The following is an 18,572-nucleotide window of genomic DNA, read 5'->3' on the forward strand; positions in this document are numbered from 1 at the left end:
GTGGGAACTTGGAGGCAATCCTAAATAAACTCCTACATTCACTCAAGTCAAGCAGTTCTATGATTTGGTGTAAAAGCAGAGCTTCACTCATGTAAAGAATCAAAATAAAAATGAAGTGAACCACCCTGCAACCTAGAAGGAATTAAAAAGTGAAGGGCCGTAAAAGAAATCTGAACTGCAGTCACTTTACAATAATTTGAGAAGAAAAACTCCTGAAGGAAGAGTTACAATGATACGAATATTTAAAAAATGTTGTTACAAGATATAGTAAATGGCTATGTGCAAAATACACTCCACAACTCAGCTACCTGTGAAGTATATTTTGAGAAGGATCAAGTCAGTCATATTTTAGAATAATGACTGATTATAAGTAATCTACCATATCAGGATTTCAATCACAGACAACAAAAAAAACCCCTTTGTAATCTTAAAAATTTACTCCAAGAAAAACTACACTTTTACATATTTGCTCTGTTTCAATGCATGTTGAATGCATCTTCTGTAGCACAAAAAATATAAAACATTATTAACTTGATCATGAGATTGAAACTATTTCATGTGACGACTTTTCAAATATGAACTCGTTATCATTACAATAATTTTCCAGTTCTGTAGTGTGGTACTGTGAAAACCTTTTAGCTGCAGCAGAACTCTTGCTTTCTTGAGTTTGCCTGTGTGTTTGGAGAGTCTGTGAGGAGGGCTGGGGAGAAGGTGATGCTTGAGTTTGTGGACTTTGATCATTAGAATGAGATTCCTCTTTTTTTTCTTTCTGTCCTGGAGGTTTTTCCTTCTTTTTTTCTGTACCGCTGTAAAATAAAGTATAACATAGGGGGAAAAACAAAAGAGAACAAGCAAATAAATTAAAAAGATGGGAGAAAATGCCCTCTGTGAGACGATGGGAGAAGCATGTAACAATTTACTATATATAAACACTGAAAGAACATTGATTATTTACTCACTCTTTTCAGGTTAGCACATTGCTGATTTAAGATGTACTCACGAACTCCAAAACCAAAAAAGGTGAGGGGGGCATGGAAGATTATGTACTTATTTTTTACTGTGTAGTTGCACTAAGTTTACTCTCTGATTTTAAAATGAATATGACTTTGACTTCAGTGTTTCTTTCATCTGCAGGAGCTTCTACAGCATTCAAAGCTGATACAAGTTGATGCACCACGAGTCTACCATCCCTCAGAACAAAAAAAACCCATTGTCTGGTGCAGCTCATTGACCATCTCACCACGCTGCCAGCCAAGGCTCAGTGCAAGCGAAAGGTAGGAGTGTGACTTGCACTATCTTAAATTAGCTTGAGCCTGCCATGAAACTATACCTGTCTCTGTATTTCTGCACATGTATGTGATACTGCTCATCTTTGCGCTATCATGGAAAGAGTGAAATGCTGTTACTGATCCTTGTGCTCTCCCTGGGGGCACCAGAGTTCAAAGGAAATCATTCCTGAAAACTCATTGCTGCTTTGATCTGTGGCTGACTAACTCAGACTGTCTTGCTACTTCTTTAATGCCTTCAGTAAATGACAGCTGAGAATACAGTTTTGTTTTCATAGTGCTGTATTTATTAGGTTAACATTTGAAACAGCTTTAAATGCATGTCACTAACAACCTAACCATAGGTCCACTAAGTAAACAGAAAGACTAATTAAAAGGCTATTCTATAAAATAGCATGCTTGGCAATATACTGAATCACAGAAACAATAGCAGCATCTGAAAGAGAAGAGTATTCCATAGTACAGTCCGGCTTTATTTTTTTTAAGATTAAAAAAAAAATCTTCCAAGATATATTTCTCAGTGAACAAAGCAAGATACAAACACCGGCTATAAAGGTAAAAAGGAAGATTTTTCTCTTAAGTTTAAAGTAACCTGCAAAGTAAAAAAGAAATAGTATCTTTCTGAAGGGGAAAATCCAGATTTCTATTCCCTCTCACCAATCCCCCCCAACCCTTGTATAATCTTAATTATTTGTGTTACCATTTACCTTTCCCCATGAAACAATAAAAACCAGTAAGACAATATTCAAAATAAACGAATAAAAATGGGCTTCTGATTTTAATATAACATTCATAGAACCCTCTTTTTGTTTCATTTATTTCCATTAAAGTATATCATCTACCACCAAGGCAAATCCCTCAACTTTTCTAAATGCTTCCAAAAAAGAACTGAAGAACAGGTCAAAACATGAAAAATATAAAACCCAAAATACATTTATAAGGATCACTCAGGATTTCTTCTGTAAACCATATTTACTAGTTAATAATGTCAATATAATCCATCAAAGTTACATTTATCTTACAGAAAAACAGAACAAAAAGAGCTTTCACATTTCTTGAGGGCACAGGATCATAGAGAACAAAGCTTGAAGAACTGTGAGGGTTTGGTTAATAATTTATAGCCAGAAGTCCTTGATTAACTAGAAGCATAAAAATTACTATTTTTTTAATCAAAAGACTTAGCTTGCGTTGCTAGATGCAAAAGCACACTAGACATTCTTAAACTTTTCAGTCTGTGGCAAGAAATGCAGTGTAGCTAAATAAATTCTTGGAATCTCTAGTCATTAAAGAAGAGTGTCTCTACTTCTAATCCAACAGGTACACTCATAGACCTCTGTATTAATTCGTCCATAAATACAGGATTTCTCACAACAAAGTCCATCCACTAGGACAGACCTCTCCTTTTTTTTTCTCCGTCCCCTCCCCCCCCCCCTTTTTTTTTTTTCTTTAAATAAATCATCTTTCAGGAAGACATGTTTCCAATTTTCACTTTTATTCTACTTGGGGATTTCAAAATACAGTCTAATAATAGTAAAAGAGATGAGGGATGCAGGAGGAGAGAGAATATACAGATGTAGTGACTTCCATAACTCCAGCTTGCAAGTCTACAAAGCATAGTCCTACTTGGTCAGAACAACGGCTCACCTGGTACCATGTTTTGTCTCTGATGATGGGCATAAAGGAGCTCACCAGTGAGGACCTGCAGTCCCTTTCCCCATATTTTTTTTAATATCCTGTTTACAATGATACACCAGCACTCCTGCAACTCCCCTCTGCATTCCTCTACCATGCTCAGCTGAATGCCACCTGCTGACAGCAGCGTATCATCTAACTTAGCAATTTGGTCTCGTATTTTCTGTGTTCTTACCTAAATTCCTTTAGCTCATCTGATCCATCTCCTAGAAACCACAGGTTCAATGTGGGAATCTCTTCAATGGCTTCACTGAGCTTGTCAGCTGTGGACTATGTTTCACACCTCTGTCATTAGGTTCAATCCTTAAATTCTCTGTTGGGCCACGAGAGTCACTGGACCACTCTGGTTTCTCCAAGCAGCACAAAGTGTACCTTGGGTTCCAACACAGTGCTTTCTTTCATCTACCACCAGGTTGCAAGTGGGCTTCTTTTTCGATTGCCATTTTAATGTGAAAGTAAGTCACGTAGGTATGTGTCAGCCTTGCTATTGAATATTTTTGTGCTGAATTTATTTTGTTTGCTCTCTCCTGCTGAAATCTTCCACTTAATCGTATTATAACTGCTATTACAGAGCAGCTCTCCAACTAATACCTCTTGAACTAGATCTTGTGCAACAGCTGAAACCAAATCAAGACCAGCACCTTTTCTTGTGGGTTTCTAAAGACTAGTTGTTCTGGGAAACAATCATTTAAAGCATCCAAAAATTCTTTCCAAATCCCAACTCGATAAGGCATTTCTTTAGTCTACATGTGAGTATTACTAGCTGTCCTAATTCTGCAGATACTCTAGTTTCACTTAACACAATGTTTTATCCTTTGGACCACAACACATTGGCAGCTATTGTGAAGGGTGGCCATTCTGAAACATGAAAACTACTCTTACCAGAAGCCATTTTCAGAAGAATGTTTAGTCCTAATGAAAATGATCAAGCAGGTCTTTGTGAAAGTCATCTGTAGAATGCAGTACAAACCTGTTTCCAACTGTAGTGACAATACAAGGTATGTAGCATGGTTTTTGCTCTAAAGTGTTTTGCAATCTCTATCACGAGTCAGTTGTAGACTATAGAGATGACATTTTCCCAACATGTAAATGAATTAATCTCTGTTGATGGGACATCATCTACCTGTTGTTCATGGTGTATGCCTGGGCTCTAGTTTTAGTGACAGCTGATATTTTAGCATACTTTTGTTGAAATGAGACATGCTGCTGCTGTGCAGCTATTGAGTCATCAGATCATCTCCATTATCTCAGTGTTCAGGTTGGTAGAACAAGGATTGAACAGTCCAGGAAATGAAACAGAAGAAATTCTCAAAGACGGCAGGTCTATAGAGGCCAGAGCCCCAGAAATGTCCAACATTAAGACTGCACAAAATTCAGACACTAAACTTCAACAACAATCACAGTTTGCACACAAGTAGGCTTTCTGTTATTTGTGACTAGATGTATGGCTACATATATTTAGAACATGAAAAGCTATAGGCAGGTTATGGGGGCTGTTTGGCAACTTAGCGTAATTCTACATCAATAGATGACCATGTCCACCTACTGCACCAGTTCAACCTACGGCCAGAAGAAAAGCCCTGACAAGTTGATGTGAAGCATCCCATGACCAGCCAATACTCTCCTTTGGCCTCCTTCCTTTTCAACTGTGACAAGAATGTCAGAAATAGATACATTTACCCTAACTTTAGGGAAATGTCTCCTACTTATGTTGCCTACTAGGAATGCTATTTGGCACTGAACAGTTTTCCTGTTGTTAAAAAACGACAACCACAAACTCCAAGATCTGACATTTTCTTTCACCTTTTTTGAACTGATCATTTTAGAAAAGGGCAAGTCTATCTTCTTAGAAATACCAAACAAATTTCATGGGAGTGTATAAAGACAGGATAGTGAAAGGAACTGCTGAAAAGGTAACTAAAGAGGGGACCTTAAGCCTTCCTAAAACAAGCCATGAAGAACGGAGTTGCATTATCTTCAGATGCATTGGAAGCACCAAACCTCCCGTGGACAGTTATTTGGGTGCCTGGGGAGAGCTGCCCTCTGCATATTAAGGCTTTCGTCTTTTGGCCTATCCAGGTCTCCTTTTAAAGACCTTAACTCAGATGAAAGGGATGCCAGCCACTCTATTCTGCTCTTCTTCTGTAGTCAAGTGTTGAGCAGCCAATGAATCAAGAAGGTGATTCAGTGCAAACGCAAGCCTAACACCACGGGAACTGGGCTGGCTCTCGTCAAAGTGCCAAGAGCCACAGAGGTAAGATTAATGGAAAAGCGCTAAGCAATACCTTCCTCCAGGAATGTCTTTTGTCCCGGTGCCTGTCACACTAGCAGAGACACACAGTGATCACTTTCTGATTTATTGTTAAAAAGTAAACATAAGGATTCAATAAAAAGAAAGATATGCAACTCTACACAATCAATGGAGAAGAACAAAGATCAGGGCATTACCCTTGCTTTCCAAATTCCAAAGGGTGCTAAACCTTTTTTTGGTTTGTTCTCATACAGTTTATATTTGCATACAGCATTTTTATTCCGTGAAGTATATAATTTCCCTGTCTTGTTGTATAGCACAGTATTTACAGCCACACTAGAAGATAAACCAGCCACTGGAGTTACCAGATTACTCTACAGAGGCCAAGAATTTGTTCACATAATTTACCACAGTTTTATGTTAGAGTATTGTCTGTCCTGGGGCTGTGCCGGGCAGCCTGTTCTTCCCAACAAACAGAAATAGGTGAAAACCCTACTGATTAAAAAAGCCATGTAATCGCTGTCTGACAGACCCGTAGAAGAAAGTAGTTATACAAACACTCTGTTTACTGTATGCAGTTGAAAACATTACATGAGGGGGAAAGCTACTGTTTGGTGCTTGGCTCATCTGGCTTACAAATACTCATGCAGTGTTATTTCTACACATTTGAGATCTGATACAGATATTCTTCATAAAGACTAAGTAGCCATATTTTGGGTTAAGATTTTCTACATTAAAATGTAAACTTTTATCTTACACAGTTCAGTATTGTTTCATAGCTATTTTACTATTGTCTACTATTTACACTCCAGACAATGGAGGCAGTTTTGTCCTTTAATTTCCTTGGGAAAAAATAAAGATGCAGATGAATACCAGAAGGAAAAACTGTCCATTTGTACTGGAAATACATTTGCCCATTCTGTCCCTTAGCAAGGATGCATTTTGGACACTATACTTTATAGAAATACTCTCTATTTATAAATTCTTTTTAGAACCCTGATGCAAGCAGTCCAACAGCATGGTACATCTCCAAAGTTTATTTGCGCTTTACTAGACTTCAGGAAGCTCTGCTGAGGGTCATGCAGAGGCAAAAATCAAACTCTTGCTCTATTTGTTTGGGTTTTTTTTTTAAAAAAAGCAATTTCAATTTTAATAGCAAGTCGGTACCTTTTTGCAGCGGATGAAAGAGTTTCTTTTCTGGCAACAGAAACAGAGGAACCATGGCTTGTTTTCCTGCTTCCTGTACTCCCATTAGTTATACAGGACATTGAGATAGCTTCTCGGAGACTTGGTTGACCTAGAAAAAAAGTAATATTGAAGAACATGAGGTTTTACAGCTGTATTCAAAGATCCATCTGAAAAAGCAAAAGCTCTTGGATGTGGATCTGGTATCACAGGGCACCAGCCCCAGCATTCAGGACAACTATCTAGCCTATATCCAGTGACAGACATTTATGAAAGCTAGGCAGCTGGAGATGGGAGACCTGGGACACTAAGACAAGCAAGAATACGCTCTGACAGAGGTCAACTTTTCTACTGCCATGCTGCCAGCAAATACATTAAATTCAGCCACATCTTCTTCCAGTTGTGATCCACAGGAAGACTTATAGATTACAGCTAGCCTTTGGAAGCTGGTTAGCTCCAACAGCTGCTGGACAGACAATCTGATTATTTCAGCTCTGTTGTTCAAAACCATCACAGCTCAGATAACACCATGAGGTTTGTTGTTTTCAATTGGTTTGTCTTTTACTAAAGTTCAAAGAAGTTGCAGACAGAAGCCCTGTCTATACTGAAAAAAAATAGGTTATTTAAGGGTTGTGATCCTGTGTTCTTCATCTAAAAATGAAGATTTTCAACTTGTTTTCAGCTACCCCTTCCACATTATATTATACACGCTATGGCATAGTTATTAAGTTTCTGATATATTTCACTCCATAGAACATCTGCTACATCCAGCAAACATTACAGACTCCCTCCAGGGATGAATCAAGACTGTATATGTGAAGAAGGCTGTTGTCTGTCAGATGCCAACTTCACTCATTGCAGAAGTTTGAAACTATGCAGTGAATGTGGGAGGGGATTGCAAGGAAGACGGAGGAGTGAAGGCTCTTCTATTTAAAGAGCTGAACGCTAGCCTGGCAATTGGCTGCCAGACTTGCCTCTGTCACAGACCGCCGGTGAAATACAAGGCATTTTACTCGAACCTGACATTTCACCCTTTCCCACTAGTTGTGTGTGTGTCGCCTTTTTTGCATGCCTGTCTTATTTTTAAGGTCTTACTCAGAAAATGAGTTTTGCCTCTTCCTTCGCCCCAAGTGCTAAATTTGTGCTTTTCACCTCTGAAGCATTACATGCCCTGAGAAAATCCCTGGGCTAATCTGACATTAAGCATCCAAAAATCAGCAGTCACTTTTGACCCCCTTTCTGTGCCCCATCCCCATTTCAGAAACAGCAAGTTGCTACCGCATCTCACGGGGTTGTGATGTCCAGCCCCTCTGACTTCAGCAACAAGCATGAAGGACACGACTGACAGGAAAATAACATGTCTGTGTTCATGGCAGGCTTGGAATAGTGTGAGATAGATAAGGCATGAGGCCACACATTGAAGATAAAAGAAAGGAGTAAAAAAGCAGTGAGGGAGAATCAACTGCTCAGCACGCTGAGTGTAAACTCGCACAGATGCATCATTTAAACAATACCAGAATTCGGTCCATCTGTCACATCGCAGTTCTATCAGGCAGGCTGAGAGGCAAATTAATTCTTATTTTAAACAAGGACTTTACATCCGAGAGATACCCATAGAGGAAATATTAGATTTCAGAATTACTGGGAAGATGGCAGAAATGGCCTGACCTGCACTAACCATATATTGCTTTAAACACACCAAGCAGCATGTGACCACATCTGAAAATTCAGATCAGGAAAAGCAAAAGGAGCATACAGAATATCCCAGGCAGAAATGAGAATAAAGGAAATCTGAAGAAAGTAAAGACACACTTAGATACAGAAACACTGCAGTGATCATTGCTCTTCCTAAATTGTGCCTAAATCAACTTAGTGTGATTCCTTCCAACCAGTACTTCTTAGAGACTGTTTTACTTGAAACATACACATTTGGAATACAGATTTTATTTTTAAAGTTAATATACTGTACAAAACCTCTAAAGCTTAAGAGATTTTTACCCCCCTGTGTACTTAGATGCAAGAACAAAAGTGTATGACCTTAAAAAGCATTTTTAGTATTAGAAGCCTATAAATTAGCTTCTTTTATTTTCAGTGACAAAGTAAATCATCTTCTTTGTGAAGATGCATAATATCAAGGCCTATGCTTCACTCTTGAACTGCATATGACCTTAACATCTCCGTCTGCTCATTGTAATAAATCGATGCCTCTCCAACCAGCACTAGAACAGCTTTCCAGAAACGTGAATCAGGAGACATAACGGCGGTAATTCTCAGTAGGGTGGGTAAAGCATTCTGTGGAAAGTGTAAAGAACAATGCTACAGACAGCGTACACAAACTTAATAAGATGAGGAACAAACTGGTCAGTTTTCTCAAGCAAGGAACACATTGCTATTTTGTTCACTGACAACAGCTAGAAGAATTCCCCCTACTAGATAAGAAAAGTGTTACATCCAAGGACAAAACTGATTATGAATAAAACTGTACATCAATATATACTCATAACAGGAACGTACACTGCTCCATGCAATGATGAGTGCAATAATAATAATTTAAAAAGGATCCATATGGCAGTTTGAGTTACTTGCTTTTCGATAATGTGGATATTGATGGTAGATCTGCAGAGTACTTCCTAATTTCAACAAGTGACATGTACAATTAAGTTTGAGATGAAGATTTTTGAATCAAAGTAAGAACAATTTTTGTAAAATGACATATTCCTGATCTCTTCAATCATTCATTTATTGAAAAAGTGACCGAAACATTTGGACACAGACCAAAACATCAATAACTATGAAAAACCGCATTGAAAGATTATTTTTTTTTAAAGTGTCAAAAAATATATCAGGGTTTCTTACACTCCAGAAAAAAATCTTGGTCAGTCACAGCTGAGTGTGCCACACTCAATACACAATAAAGTGTAAAAAACAACAAAAACAATGAAAAAGAAACAAAAATCCCAAACCCAACACCCCTAAGAAGTAAGCCCCCCTCCAGACTCTCTCTATATACACCTTTTTAACTAGCTATTCAAAAGTGACCTTCAGAATACCTATTTTTAAAGGGAGGGGGGGAAATAAAAAATCAAGTAAACTATTATATGAAAAGAAAATGCATTTAAATTTTACATTGTGGGAGGAAGGGCAAGTTTAAGCCCTGTGCACATCCCAGGCAGTGGAGCAGTGAAGCTTGGTTGCCCACGGGTCAGAAATACACAACTGGGATCTTTCCCAGCAAGGTCAGAAGCCCAGGTCAGAAGCCAAGCCAGAAACATCCAGCTCTCTTCACAACTCTTAATAAGGGCATCTCTACAGTCAAAATATGTCAAAAATTAATAACACTATAACCTTCTTCACTGCAGAGACAGTCTTCCATAGCAGTCAAGCAACTTCGCTTCACAGAAATAACGAAGTGGCACAGGAGAACACAAATTCCAGATCAATAAACTAAACCAATTGAGTTCTCCCAGCCCTCGGATTGCACATCTCTGCCAATATCATGTCATACGTCACCTACTAGCATAAACAGTCTGAAATTTTTCAGACTGAATAGCACTCAGCTTTATCTGTTAGTTTGGAACAAAAGCCAGACATAAACTGCACGTAAAATCAAAGCCAGTGTATGGTGACCAGGATTAAAGCCAAATTGTGAGAGATCAAAGTGGTAAAAAATGTCTTTTATGGATAATGGATTCATCTCCGTTCTGATAATTTTCCTAAATTGCCATAAATTTCAACATATCTGTTGAGTTCAAAAGAACTATTTCATTAACATCTGTCAAGTATACAAGTGTGTGAATGAAAGATAAGTAGGATTAGAAAAAACAGACCACAATAAACCAAGAATCTATTTTCAACTCTTTATCAGCCTTGATTAGCTAGGGGAAAAACAAGCCAAGCTGTAAGAGACAGTGGTAAGTTTTGAAAATGTGTGTCCTGTGATAACATGAGAGCATTTCTTTCCAAACATACATATAAGGTACTAGAGCTGAGGATCAGTTAGTAATTCACTTCTTCCTAAACCCAAAAGTTATAGGTTTTTTATGTCAAAATACAGTTTATTATGTTATTATTTGTGTTAACTGGAACAATGATTTGCTTAATATCTTTGTATTTGCTGATATCCTGACAGGTAAACTGACTTTCTTCTAAAGAAAAAACACACCCTTCTTTCTTTTCTTCGGGTAGTTTCAATGTAAACTAAGACACTTCATTCAAGTGGATTTAAAACAAAACGCTCAACAAATTAAATATTAAAGAAAAAAAGATTTACTTGTACCATTTTTTTTAACCTTGCTTTTTCTTTTTTTTTGTTACAAGAAGGCATACAACATCCAACTCCTTCAACCACCTTAGAATACTTTATTTTCAACAAAACTTGACAAAGATTTCTATCTTTCAAATCTATTACATGCCTAGGGGTTTTGTGCAAATAAAACTGATGGCTTGAAGGATAAAAATCCAATTTAGTACTCTTACTAAAAAGAAGCATGTAGTGTGTGTTCAACCACACTATTAGTCACCAGAGAACCCACACAGGTGAGCCACAGAAAAACAGACTGAAATAGTTCTAAGTGTAGCAGAACGTATGATTTTATCTGCACTTCCTTCCTAAAATAAAGACATTAAAAACAAACTAGAAATTATGACAAATCCTAAATTTACTTCAAGATGTTAAGTTGTACCAAAGCAACTAACCACAGTCACTGCTCTGCTTCCAAAGGATGTCAAGTCCTTCAGCTCATGGAAGATGCTGGCAAAGAAATAGCTTGGGAGCACACTAAGACTCTTTTCAGAAAGAGTATTCTATTATGAAGGGTAGGGAAATTCTTCTTCAGCATTTTGTTTTATTCAACTACTTCCCTTACACAGTAAGAGTCAAATTCTAATTCAGTTTTTAACCAGAAAAAAATGTTCTCGTCTTCTATTACATGAACAAACGTTACAGCTCAGGGCAAGATACTAGTTCTCAAATAATGACCAATATAAATCAGAAAAAAAAATTTGGTTCATTAGCTATGGATCATACTTAATCTTGTTTAATAATCCAATTTTAAGGCAAAATTAAGTTTTGACAAACTTTAATATTCTTACAATAATCATATATAGCTGAAAAAAAACAATCCTTTTTATATTTAATTTTAATTGAAGTAAAATTTCATAAATCTCAACTGGCAACTACCTATTAAACGTGTATTATTTGTCTTCTATTAAAGGCAGAACTATCTGAATAGAGGTAAGTTAATATGCGACATCTTGAGATGCAAGTGAATCTCTCCCAGTAAGTAGATAAGCTAATTACAATGTTAAGAATATACATATTTATTTAGAGATTTCCTACAAAATTTTTATAGTTAGTGACTTGTCAATGCACACATTTCTAACTGTAACTAATCCTCCTAAAGATTCAGCTTTAAAGCTGAAGAGTCTAGGGGAGCCATGCCCCTGTTCTGATGCTTGGCTCTTTGGGCAGGCATTTAAAATCTTACTACCCAGGGAAACTGAAGTCTTCTTCGGTGTGGGAAAGACAATTGCTTATTCAAACCACACAGCCCTTTTCTTCCTCCCTCCCTACCATCTTATAATTTTGCGATACTTTCAGAGAAGCACCATCTACTTCCTCAACCAACTGCCAAATGACCTATAGCCAAGCAGAAGAAATAAAACTTTAACTACAGTAATCTGAAATAATTTGATATACTCTGGCAAACAGTGATGAAAGAGCTACTCAAACACTATAAACAACAAGCAGTTCTTATTTGAAAAAGTGGCACCGTTTAACTCTTCCAAGGTTGCAATTCTCAGTTTGAGAAGCATCGTGGAGAACAGCAGAGTACCACTCAGGAGAATTTGCCCACAGTGTTCTAAAAAAAGCACACAAATGCACAAAACACATCCAAAACTCTAGGAAGTATACAGAAGAAATATGAGGACACTTATCACCGCAACTGAAAAACACTCCTCTACAATGCTCTGAATATGTTCTCCAGTGAACAGGATGAAGTTACAGAAGTTGGGGGGGGGGGGGGGGGGGGGGGCGCGGGGTGTGGAATTGAACTTTCTTCTTCTTCACTTCTCTACTTAAATTTGGTTTAGCTGGTTAGTGATCTTTAGTTCATTTATGCCCTCTAGATCCATATTCTTTGAATAAAGGAAAACACATGAAGAACATCAATAGTAAGTATAATAGAAGAAAAAGAAAACACTAAAGATGACAGAGGAGAAGATAGGAAAAAATGGGGAATGCAGAAAATATAATTTTAATGCAGAAAGAACAGATGGCACTAAAACCAATACCTGGAAAATCCATTTAGACCTCAAGAGTATCATTATTTGTTATGCGAGCATGCAGCCTACAGACTTCAATTGGACTATTCCCATGAGTAAAATGACACACATACAAGCTTGCCAGGTTAGTTTTAGTTGTGTGGATAAGAGCCTATGTCCTACCTCTACCATAAGGATTTTCCTATCTACACTTCTATTTTCTGTTCCTTTAACATTTACTGATTAGACGTGCCCCAGTTATTAGAACAATTCTGCACATTAAAATGTGTTAAGACTAAAACCACAAATGCAAGTCTATCTTATGCTTTCATTATAAAACAAAATTACTCCATGTTATTGAAATAAAAATACTGTTGAGATAAGGTAAAAATATAATCTGAAGTGCTTTGCCTACATTAGTGAAATAAGATGGAATTTGATGCGAGATGCTACTTAGGATTTTTCCTACTTAACAGAGACACTGTTTCACATGAGAGAAAGGAGCAGGAAAGGAAGGAAAACTCTACAGGTCCCTATTATAAAAATCCACTACACAATAGATAGAAAAAGAAAATTTAAAACAAATATCTGCATTTCCGGTACATAGTTGCTTTTGCAGGTCCCAAAGATCACTGCTCTAAGGAAAATAAATGCTTCTTAAGTCTGCCAGCTTGCAGTGTCATGGGAGATCCTCTCTGAAAACTGCCACCCACTGCTTCAGTTTCACCTAGAGAGTTGATGCATATGAGTTATTTGATATCAACTCTTGTCCAAGCAATAGGAAATGTTTCTCCAAAGCTTTAACCCGTGACAAGCCTCCTCATTACTTCTGAGTCAGAAAAAGGACATGAACTCTTTGCTCCTCTATGGGCAGACATCAGATATACTTTCTGGTAAATGGCCACTTTTTCAGGCAAGAGCTCATACCCCAGTGACATGATTAGTCTGAGACATTTTACTAGTGCCATTGTGTGCCACAAACTTGCCTCCACACCCAGAGCCTGAGGGATGAATTCTCCTGTTACATACATTTTGACACCCTGGAAGATTTTAATAGGTTTACCGGGCACCAGCTGCGAGCCAATCTATCTTGCTGGCAGCTACAAGTACCAGGCTGCTTTATGCTTTCCTTTTCTTTGGTGTCCAGGTAATCTTTTGGGTTTGGAACTTTTTGTGAATGTTAACAGCATCAACCATGCATCAACAGCAGAGACATGTGGCAACAAGAGCGCAGAGATGCCAAAAGCAAAGAACTTCTCACCAAAGAAATTCTTCTTACCAAGCCATCTATTAAAAAGAGAGAAAGATAGGGAAAAACGACAAACATAAATTCACTGCCACACTACAATCCCCCCAAACCCTGTAGCTGCTGGGGACCTGTTCCTTAATCAAGTCCCTTCACATTTCTAATCCTTAACACTATCTTTGGATCTGGTAATTTCTCCTTCGTGCAGGTATTCCTAGCTGTGTGCAGAGATGGAGAAGTACTATCACAGCCTTTTTATTCTGAAAAGATTTTATCTATTTAGAATTACTTTGCACTGAGAAATACTAAAGAGGAAAACAAGCCACATGTGAACACTCCCAGTCTGCTTTTCACTGTGCAGTAACAGACAAGTGCTAATTCTGTAGCAATCTCTACTAGAGGTATTTCCCTCAAACAGTATCTCCACTTCATGCTTTCCTAGGAGGCACTAAGGTGTCTAAAAAAAAAAGAAAACCCTCACTCTTTCTCTTATCTCATGCAGTTCACAGAACACCTAACCCTGCATGAAGAACACCTGGCCTCTGAGACAGGGCTAGACAGACAAAATCACAGGTAGCAACTTCCTGACTGATAGCCCATGGATTAGAAATTAAAATCTACCCATGCTCATGTGAATTTGTTCACTGAAAACCGGACTAAGTTCAAAATAAGCATGCAACAAAGCTGTAAGAAAAACAAAGCGTACAAAGATAACGCAAAAAAAAAAAAATCTTCAACTATGGTTGATTCAACCTGTCAATCTAAAATAAAAGACTAAGAAAAATAAGAACAGAATGAGCTCACCAGATATGCAATCCAGACAAACTAACATAAAGAATGAAGATTTCTTCTTGCACCAAGATGGGCTCTTAACTTCAGCATGAGAAAAATCAGTGAAAAAGTGATCAGGATTTCTCCCTTTCAGCATGACACAGTCTGTTCACAACAGTTATTTCTAGCCTGTGAAAAAGACCCTCTTCAAAGACACTGCTGAGGTAGCAACAAGACAAAAAATCGAGAGATTTCAGAAAACTCATTTCAGCAGCAAATGTTTGATGGAAATATTAAAGATAGATAGCTTTTTCTGATACTATGATTCTTCAAAGTTCAGTTTATTTAAAAGTATTTATCTCATTGCGTAGCCATACTTCAAGTTAAACGTATCTCTTTCAGTGTATTCACATAATATATACACATCTATTCTCTTTACTCATTTTTTATCTTAGTATGTATTTAAAGGCTGTTGCAAATACTTTTGTGAATCAACGCCTCAGCAAATTTTTTTTTAAAAAAACCTACCTATATTATTTACCATGAAACTACAATTGTTGTAATGCAGAAATCCAGATCCTTGACAGGATCATGAAGACCAAAAAGAGTTTTGGAGGAGTACAATTACCTTTGCAGCAACCATGACTTGACTAGTAAGAGCCTGTTATGTACCCATAAAATACTTCAAAGAAAAATTAACAATGACTTCTCCTTGAGTATTTCTGTATGACAATTCAGATCTTCTGCCAATCCTACTTATTCACAAAAAGAATACATTTCTCTTTGTTAAAACATTTCAAGAGTTTTTTATCTGCTGAATGAATTTGAAAGACAGAAATCAAAAGTAGAATCTAAGGTATTGCAAAAAGCTATGCATGAAATTCTTTTGAAATATTTATTAAAATATTGATGTTTAGGTTTAAATCAATATTAATCTTAGGCTCATTCTTCAAGACTAATTTTAGACTTGTATAAAATTCCAGTGACTATATGTGAACATTTTCTTTTGTGACTCTTTATACCATCTATATGCAGCTGATTTCATGATAAACAGTGAAGTTAACATGTTGCCTGGTGGTACTGGGTAGCTGAACACAATGAGGACACATCTACCACAAATTAAATACAGTGACAATTTGTCATAACTCATTTAAATTCAGTGTATTAGCTCATATGTGTACATCTCTGCTGACAACCCCATCTCTTTCTTCACAGTAACATGCTGCTGTCATTAATCGTAGAGATGTAACAACACAAAGCTGAAGATATTTAGATATTCCACACTCCCCTTCCCCCCCCCCAGAAAGAATGAATTTATTTTTCCCTGAACAAATTCACCCAGAGAACTTGGTATGGCCCCAAGACCCCCTAAGTGCCAGTAAGGAGATGGCCCAGGGTATTTTGCAGAACACAGCAAGTTTGCCCTGCCTGTGCACAGTGTTTGCTGGGAATTAGCTCCAAGACAAAGGTCTTTAGCCATGTTTGTGCATATCGAAGCTTCTCTGCATTTAAATGGCAAAAATAAGTCCTCTGTTGACCACATTTTGCCCAGTTTTCCACTTGGACATTTTTTTTTTGTCATAATGGACAGCAGACAGCAGAGTGATTTAGTCAAAATACTTGCTAGAGCTCTATTTACACAGAGTTAGAGAAGGAATTCTCAATCTTGATGAGACCAGAAACACATATCGGGTAGATAAAAGCTGCATTTATAAGCAGGGATGACAAGAGTCTACCACTTAGCAAGCAATAGAGAATGGCAGAATTCAGAGCCTAGGCCAATTAAGCATCATCACTTCCTTCCATCTGGCAGAGAGACTGCAAAAACACTTAATTAAGGAATTTGATCTCTCTGACACATCTAAAATAATGCAAACTTTCATCATTTTCAGCTTTTGCATTTTTAGCCTGTATAATGCAGCCACTCAAACAAACATAGGCTATGATGTGACAGTTCAGTATTTTACTATCATTGGTGTGATGGGTGTAGTTCAAGGCTGAAATACAGGGATTGAGCCCAGGGAGCTCTGTGCTGCATGGTTTGATAGGGATGCATGCATTTATGGTGAATTAGAACTGTGAATTATCTGAAATATGACCTTATCTTTTATTTAATCAGAGGCCCAATATATACCACAAACATATGTAGCCATAGTTCTCTCTAAACACACAATTTTTAAGTTGGAGGAAATTCAAATAGTTCTTCAGAATAGAAAAGGAAATGCCCATGAGCTTAAAAACAAGTATGTAAAAACTAGTGCAAACAGCATCTAGTTTATTTACTTTTAAACAATCCTACATATTTAAAAGTTGCAGTGTAAAAGTTACTAGCCACTAACCAAAAAAGACGGCTGAGTGGCTACATGGCCACTTCTTACAAGAAACCTACTGGTGTTAAGTTATCTCTGTAGGTGAACAGAAATTAACTACATCCAGAAAGTTTCCTTATTTGGTGGAAATGTGTTTTGTTTTTTTGTTTTGTTTTGTCTTTCATTTAGAAGCAGGGGGAAATATACCCCTTCAGTTGAATAACTTGTAGGTGAAGTAAAAGCTGAGACAGAACCACCCAGAAGTCCCAAAACCCCCAGTGGCAGGTTAAACTGAAGCTGTAAAGTATTTCACCATTCAAAGTAAAACAGGGACTCTTTAACAGGAAGTAAGTTAAATTTTCAGGGGTGTTAAGTACATAAAAATGTTAGCAAACAGTGAAATTAATACACATATATCGGATATCTATTAGCTATAATAGATAAAGCCACTCTTAAAAAACTAATCCCTCCAGATCAAAATATACCTGCCTTTCCAAATGAGATAGAAAAGGGAAAAAAGAAGTGATCAGCGAAGAACATTCTAAATTATAACATTCTGACTCCAGACAGAATTTACCAAATATGGGCTTACCTTTATTTGGTGCCGATTTTCTCACAGAAGCTACATGGTCTTCAGAGATAGCAAGACGTCTTAGCACATCAGCCAATGCTGCTTTTAGCACAGTGATTTCATCTTCTTGTTGCTGTACTCTCAGCTCCAGGGCTGAGAGACGGTCCTGGACATCAGACGTGCTCGCAGCTGAGATGCTGTCATCTGTACAGTGGGAAAACAGAGTAGAAAGAGGCATTTAAATGCTTTGTTCTAAACTAAAAGCCACAGAAATAAGCATGTACAGTCTGTCCCATCATTTTGAAATACTGAAGATGTTCAAACAGTCATGTTCAAGCAAATACAGAATAGGTGTTAGGTTACACGCATCAAATTAATGCTTCAAGAAAGAGATGTTACTAATCATTAGCTTATAAACAAGGCTTAAGGAGCGTTGCCCTATTAAAATCAGAGGAGGCAATGTACTTTTCGTTAAAACAGTGTAGAAAGAAAAACATGTTTATTTAAATAGCCAACTGAACTAACTTAAAAGGTATAAAACTGTGACAAAATTTTGCAATATATTCTTTTTGGAACTGTTGAAGAATTTTAACTATGATCCTTAATATTAAAGCAAGCTGTAAAGTTAAAAAAAAAAACAGTTGAACATACAAGTATTGCTAGCCATGACCTAATTGCATTAAGTGGCAATCTCAATTTAAATGGTCTAGATCAGAGTTTGTAACTTCAAATTCCTTCTCTTTAAGTTCTTTCACATAGCCACCCTGTATGCGCCAAAAAACCAAATGACATTATAACGTTTGGCCTGAAGCGGACAAAAAATAAATACGCTACAAAAAGGTTCCAAAAATCTGTTTGGCCACACAGAGATAGATTAGCACTGAAGGCATAATCCAGCCAAATCTACTCTTCAGTGGTAAAAAGGAAATTACAGCTTCTTCATACTCTTTGCCTTTGACAGTTCTTTGCATTATTTCTGCCAAGCCAAAATAACACA

The 18,572-nt window shown here is 37.3% G+C and overlaps 1 protein-coding gene across 7 annotated transcripts in view; it reads right to left on the reverse strand.

The window, feature by feature from the left end:
- EML4 (EMAP like 4) overlaps positions 1 to 18,572 on the reverse strand; it is a 166,695-nt gene that overhangs the window by 56,962 nt on the left and 91,161 nt on the right. For 6 of the 7 annotated variants that reach the window (XM_074897121.1, XM_074897119.1, XM_074897122.1 and 3 more), the window contains exons 2-4: positions 17,597 to 17,779; positions 6,397 to 6,526; positions 633 to 806 (exon numbers count right to left, since the gene is read on the reverse strand). In XM_074897121.1, coding sequence (XP_074753222.1) covers positions 633 to 806; positions 6,397 to 6,526; positions 17,597 to 17,779 — 487 coding nt within the window. The remainder of the gene's footprint in view (positions 1 to 632; positions 807 to 6,396; positions 6,527 to 17,596; positions 17,780 to 18,572) is intronic. The other variant, XM_074897123.1, reaches the window with a different exon arrangement.

This window comes from Athene noctua, chromosome 1 (genome assembly GCF_965140245.1).
Source record: "Athene noctua chromosome 1, bAthNoc1.hap1.1, whole genome shotgun sequence".
NCBI classification, from domain to species: Eukaryota; Metazoa; Chordata; class Aves; order Strigiformes; family Strigidae; genus Athene; species Athene noctua.